The following is a 6,800-nucleotide window of genomic DNA, read 5'->3' as shown; positions in this document are numbered from 1 at the left end:
GCCAGTCTGGGTGGGAAAGGGGACTTCACTGAGAAAAGTTTGAAGGATTGTCTCACAGGTGCTGAAATGGGATGGGGATCAAGCACCTTGGGGAAACTGATGTTTGTTAGTAAACTAAGGAAAGATATCTATGTTTTCTGGGTACCAAACTGATTCCAGAACAAATAGAAATATTTCCCTGTGCCTTGTCAGCTGTAAACGGTGGTGACTTTTGCTTCACCATATGAAGTACCCGTACAGCTTCTGTGTATCCCTATTGTGCGTCCAAGGGGAGCTCAGTCCAGCTGTGTAGATGTTAGACACAGTGCTTATTTTAATTCCTCACTATACGATGCTCTTAGTGTAATTAGATTTTGCATCCTGACAGACAGAATTAATGGTGGGTACAGTATCCTTATAGGTTGAGATATCTTAAATCAAGCTGGGAATGGGGAGGTGCAAATATCTGGTGATAAATCACAAATTATGTTTGATTTACATGGTCCCAAAGTTAAATAAATTTGTTGGGAGACAGCTTCTTCAGGTTACTTCCTCTTGTGACTTATTACAACCCTCTTATAAAATATTATTTCTGGAGCTTTGTGAGCAATGGGGGCATGAAAACTTGGACATCAAGAATAGAACTTCTAAGTAATATTTTCTATCCTGAACCCAAACATTTTAAATTGTACTAGAAAGGAATCTCAAAAGCAAAATTTGCCACCATGGAACGTTAATTACTGATATATTTTTAAATGAAGAAGTATTTATGAATGTTCGTTATCATCGAGAATTCAGAGTTAAGTTTGTAAGTCTTGACATACCAGTAGAATGTTCTCTATGTACATGAAGTCCTGATGCCTAGGGTGTTCCAAAGGGAATAAAAACAAGACAAAAAAGCCTTCCATTTGAGAAAAACTTAATAAGCAGGAATACAGCCAATGCTATTACTGCAAATTTTAGGCCCTAATCGCTTCCAGTGTGACTATATCCTTCCTGGGATCATTTGCTATCCTCTCGTTTACAATCTTCAGAAAGACTGAATCCGACACATTTTAAAGGACTCTCAGAAGTGGGGTGAACATGCTGCTTCTTGTGTACCAGCTGTGCAGGAAGTGTGAAGTAGTTGTCTCCCCTCCCCCCAAGGCATTCTGTGGCTAGAAGTGTTTATTTCAATCTCATTTTTGTATATGCGATAAGTTCATATTGTATATATTCATAATGGTTGAAGTGAGAACTCAAGAGGAAGTGACAGAAGAAGGGGTGAACTAGAGAACACTTCCAACTGGAAAAATCAGGAAACAAGATGGCTCCTCACAGACACTGGGAGTTGGCTGAAAGACACCAAGATTATTTGGAACCATCCCCAAAAGAAATTGAGAAGCCCCTGAGCTGGTCTTGCCCACCTGCTACTTTACTCAGAGAGTTAGGGAGGAAATACTGTGTTTTCTGGTTTTACACTCCTTTCCACACACACAAGCATGGTTGCTGATGGCTGTGATCTTCACAGAATGGTCACTCAGTGTCCCCGGCCTAGTGTGTTCAGGAATTTTTAAACAGTTGTGGGAATTTTGCTGTGATTGACAATGTTCTTTCAACCTACTTGGGAAATTAGTTTTTGAGAGAGCACTAACTTTGAAAAAGCATGATCTCTACTTAGCGAATCTTCCTAAGCATTGCCCGAGGCTTTCCCAGAGCTTTTTTTGTTTTTTTGTTTTTAAAAGAAATGGACACTAGAAAACATAGGCTGTGTTCCAGGACTTGCTACCCCTACAGACTGTAGACATGGCTGCTTGGCCATTCACATTTGCTTTTCTGCATCTCATTATCCTGTTAGCCCACTGTTTCATTGACTACAGCACATGGCCAGGGAGTCAGTCTTTGGGGAAGGAGTCTGGCCTGCTTCTAATTCCCTGTGTCATCTGTCATGGGAGCAGCAGATCCCACCCTCCCTCCCAAATGGGAGAAGGAGCCAGTACAGTTCGCAAGGGTCATTGTACTTAAGTAACCAAACTTGGCTCAACACAACTCAATGATTGATCCAAATACTGTTTTTCTTTTCTGTCACATGGCAAAAACTATGGAAGGAAGGCACATGAATCTACCAGATTTCTCATAGAGACAATGAAAAAAAGGCAAATTATACAGTTTCTCCTAAGCAAGAGCCCCCAGATCCCTAGAGGGCTGGTGTGCTTTAAAAAAAAAACTAGGAATATGGTATATGCCTATGATGTACTTGTCTATTAGGGCTTTACATATAAGTCGTGGGTCAGACAAAGGGCTTTGCAAGGCGTCCGCTTAAAAGGCCTCCAGGGCAGTGCTAGCATGGGCCAGGGACGGGGTCCCCAGGGTCCACCTGGTCACAGCAGGCCCCTCAGTCCAGGTCTCCACTGCTCAGGGGGGGATGTGGGAACACAGCTGAGCTCCAGACCCCAGGCCTCCTGCCTCATGGAGTCAGGGGAGAGGAGACCCCAGGCCCCTGCTTCAGGTCACCATGGCAACGAGCCCTGGAATGCCACAGTACTAGCCTTCCTCCCAGCACATCTGGACTCTGAGTTCTGTTGCTTCAAGGCAATGCCCACAGAAAGGGGGGAACCTGGGGGAACATCACCATTCCCTCCCTTCACCGTTGCCTTCCCCGGGACAAAAAAAAAAAACAAAAACAAAACCTCAAATAAACAAAAAACCTTGCATGTTTGAAAGAAACTACAGGCAGTTTGGGTGCAATTTGAGGGCAACTTTTTTGAGTTCTGGCTTTCTCTTCAGAGATTTGTTCACCTCTTGTAAATCGCTGGCTGCTTTGACGTTGAACTTGATGACATTTCATGTTTTCGTTGAGCTGCTTTTACATCAGTTTTTATTTTTGTTTCTTTATAATTTTATTATCATTTTAAGAAGCTGTCTCCCTTCCCTTGCCCCTCTCCCCCTATCCTTGACCAAAGGACTGTTTGCTGCCAAGTTTTCTCAGTCATAAGGAGGAGTGTTTCTTCCCAGGTGTGTCCCATGTTCAGTAGGCCTTCCCTATGATGGAGTAGGGAGTCTGGGTGCTTTGGGTGACATGGCGGGAGGTGTGGGAGACCTCAGAGGTGGACATATCCAGGGAGGGAGATGACATCAGAGATCACACCAGTGGCTCAACCTGTGGTTGATTTAAGTCATAATTGTAAGAAGCTAGCAAGACAACAGAAAATCACCAGGCCAAGTCACACCTGTACTTTTTTCCTTCCTCTGTCTCCAACCTCTTTCCAGGTTCTTCACACACCCCCATTCGGCGTAGTACCCAGAGAGCTCAAGATGTGTGGCAGTTTTCGGATGGAAGCTCAAGAGCCCTTAAGTTCTGAGAAACTTTGAAACCCCCAGGGGCGGGGTGGACATGTGTCGCCCAGCCGATGTCAACGTGCCCGTCATCCTGCTAGTTTGTGATGTCCTCTGACAGTAACCCTCCAAGAAGCTGTTGTGCGAAGACAAGAGTCCCGCCGAGTCCCTCCAGCCCGGGCCTGCAGTGCCATTTTATTTATATTTTTTAATAAAAAGTGAAAACAAAAAAACAGACCCACATTGGAACAGTGAACCCGTCCCATTTAGAGGGCCCCTCCGACGGTCGCTATCAGAGCGACGTCCCACCCTTTTCAAACCAGCCAACCTACTACCCGTACTGTGGAAATGAGCATGAGCCCCGAACCCCTCGTTTCTATACATTCTGTGTTGTCTTTTAAAAGGTGTGCTTAACATTGACATAATAAATGTTGGAGCTTTAGGCGGCGTGCGCTTGTTCTTTAATTTTTAATGCCCGCCAGGCAACATGGCTGCTTTGGCTTTGTTTTGTGTACCTGTTTCCTGCAGAAGCCCATGGGGTGGGCAGGAGGACCAGACTCCAGGGATGGGCATGACATGTAGAAAAGGAAATAGGCTTTCACTTATCAGATGGCATACATTTTCAAAGCGAATCAAAATGCAAAACTAGGGAATAAATCATAGCAATATCATAATTAATGTAGTAGTATTGCTGTTTATTAATGCTGACGTGTGGTTTTCCTGTCTGACTTATAATTTGCATACCATTAAATAATGCATAAATATGGCACACTGAATCCTCTTTTTCAAATATATGCTTTTGGTGACTACATGTAGGAGCTGAATTTGTTAATTTAGTTCAAGAAAGATCGCATCGCCAGCTGGGTGGTAAATGTCAGTAGTTGCTTATGAAATATTCTGTTAGGATTCCAAAATTCCAGTGAATAGGTCTTAATGCAGACAAATAAACATGAAACTGCCTAATATTTACATCAGAGTATTTGGTAAAGATGTTAGCAAGGGGAAGGCATCGCTGGAGGAAAGAGGCAGCCATCAGAACAGAGCATTGCAACCATGAGTGCCTTACATCTTGAAGATCAGTGACACTAGTGAGCTCTACAGATAGGTGCTAAATTCACCAAGAACTTCTCTCAGGTCGGTATTTTCCACTGTACAGATCCAGAAGAGAATCGGAAACAATATGGCATATTAAAAGATGCTCATAAATAATAGATCTCAGACACCTGTGCATTACAGATTTACATATTGGCTGTGAACCTGAGTGGGGAAAATCTTACCCATTCACCCTCTGGCTAGATTACCTAACCTAGTGAAAAGACAGCAAATAATGGGCACCTGGATTTCTTCGTGCCTATTCATCATAAGTACTAGTGCTCCCATTTATATTTGCACAGTACTTTCATGTGCATTGTTTCATCTGTTCCTCACTGGGATGCACCCCACAGCTTCCAGTGTGGAGGAGACCAGGGCTCTGCACGCTTAAAGCTTGCCAAGCCCGTGTTGCTTGGTTTCTGAACCGGAGTTGGTGCTACCAAGTCCTGTTGAGTTATAGTCAAAGGTAATGCTCCTCCCCCAGTGCTTCTGCTGTCAGTACACAGGCCTACCAGGCTCACAAACACACGTGCGTTTCCACATACAGAGACCGGGGAGGTCCACGGATGGAGCAAGGGCTCCTCCTTGCCGTCTTCTCTCTGCGGCCCTTCCACGACAGATAACTAACTTCGATTGCACACGCTTCCTTCATGGGTTTTTGAGTGTTCCTAGGTCAGAATAGGACTTCCAGACAAAAAGTTATTTCCAAGAGAAACGCCTTCCCGTACCACACTCTTTCTGACTTGTTCAACTCTGAGCTCTAAGCCCACAAGGCATCCGGTGAACAGTATCACCTAGATGTACCAGCTCTTTGCTGATACCTAGAGAGTGGTACTACCTCTACGGGGAGACCCGGGAGAAAGAACTATGTGGTCTGGCACAACTACAGCCTTGAGAACTGTACTGGACATTCTCCACACTTTCAGATCTGGTCTGTTTTCATCTTCACCTCTTATTTACTCTTAGACTCTGTGGCTAAATGAACAGGTAGCTTTAAGAGTCGTTTTGTTGGAAGGGAGTGAACCAAAGTGGATAAAGAATATCCTTTTCTCCTTTCCCCCTTTAGAGAAGAAAGACTCTTCACTAAAAATAAACAAAAACCTCCATATCTTCACTCACACCTTTTTTAATTGCAAGAAAATTAAAATTCATATATAGGGTTCATTGCAAAAGGATATTATCCTGGGCGTAGAAGTTTCGAAACCTCACATGGGATCGATGATTTGGGAAGTCATCTTGCTGTGTGATGTGTCAAGGTCAGGGTTATTTGAGGAGGGTGGAAGCTAGGAAAGAAACTGACAAATCTGACTGGGGTCCTCACTGTGCCCTCTCTGGGGAGAGGAACTTCAGATCGCAGAGAGATTAATTGGCTGCCCAGCATGCACTTCTCAAACATTAGAGGACACGATGTTGGCTGCTTGGATGGTGGGGACCAAAGATAAGAGGCATCATTCTTACCCTCTTCTTGTCTGGTCCACGCACGTTAGTTAGTTCTGTCATCTGTCCAGTCATCACACAGAAGTCTGTACAGCTTGGGTCTGTGATGGCAGAGAGCCACTGGGGTGCTTACAGGACCCGCCTGCTAAATATCAGCAATGCCTGAGAAATAGGCACCCAATCCAGCCGTGGTTTGATCAAAGATCTTGATCAAGGAGTGCAAGTTTGGCTTCTGCCCAGGCTGCGCCGAGTGCCCAGACCTTGGCAGAACATGTCTGGTCACTTAGGTTTGGCATTTTTAGAAGCCTCTGGACTACAGCCAGGTCCTTAGGATGCTCAGGGATACCTTTCGGGTTTTATTTATTTTTATTTATTTATTGTTAGAGAATAGCATTGATCTGAAGAAGCTGATTACTAAGTTACTTACTACAGGTCTTTAAACCTCAGTGCTAATACCCATCCCTGTAATAATTTCCTTCCAAACAGAGTGCCCACCATAGTGATGGAGAGGATTCAGGATAGAATTCAGGTCCTGCGTAGGCTGTGGCCGTTTTTCTTGCCGTACCCCACATGGGGTTGGCTCCTTCTTGGGTCTAATGCGAGGGCAACAGACTTGAGGAATTCTTTGCCTGGTGGAAACCCAGTTCAGCACACACTGCACAACACACCTGCCCTCTTCAGGAATTCATCCTGTCCAAGAGAAACAGCATCACACCTCTTCCCTCTGAGTCCACAGTGGAGATACCACTGTTCAGCTTGCTCTCTTCTGGTTTCACGTCAAACCAGAGAACTCATTTCCAGCAAATTCCAGAAGCAGAGATTATATCCATACCACTTTAGTGTGAACTAAAACTCCCTCCTAACCATGTTGCCTTTTCCCTTGTTACGTGTTTACCCCTTCTACAGAAGGCCTACAGAACACTTTCATGTACACACATCGAGTTTCCTCCTGGTCGTGTAAGTTCAGTAGAAAAAGA

The 6,800-nt window shown here is 44.4% G+C and overlaps 1 protein-coding gene across 6 annotated transcripts in view; it reads left to right on the top strand.

The window, feature by feature from the left end:
• Bcl11a (BCL11 transcription factor A) overlaps positions 1–3,736 on the top strand; it is a 96,603-nt gene extending 92,867 nt beyond the window's left edge. For all 6 annotated transcript variants that reach the window (XM_059275269.1, XM_059275270.1, XM_059275267.1 and 3 more), the window contains exon 5: positions 3,229–3,736. In XM_059275269.1, the coding sequence (XP_059131252.1) occupies positions 3,229–3,320 (92 nt within the window). In that variant the 3' untranslated portion in view covers positions 3,321–3,736. The remainder of the gene's footprint in view (positions 1–3,228) is intronic.
• The last annotated feature ends 3,064 nt before the right edge of the window (positions 3,737–6,800 follow it).

The sequence above is a fragment of the Peromyscus eremicus genome, chromosome 10, assembly GCF_949786415.1.
Source record: "Peromyscus eremicus chromosome 10, PerEre_H2_v1, whole genome shotgun sequence".
Lineage (NCBI taxonomy): Eukaryota > Metazoa > Chordata > Mammalia > Rodentia > Cricetidae > Peromyscus > Peromyscus eremicus.
The sequence above is the reverse complement of the archived record's forward strand: the minus strand, read 5'-3'. Positions and strand labels throughout refer to the sequence as shown.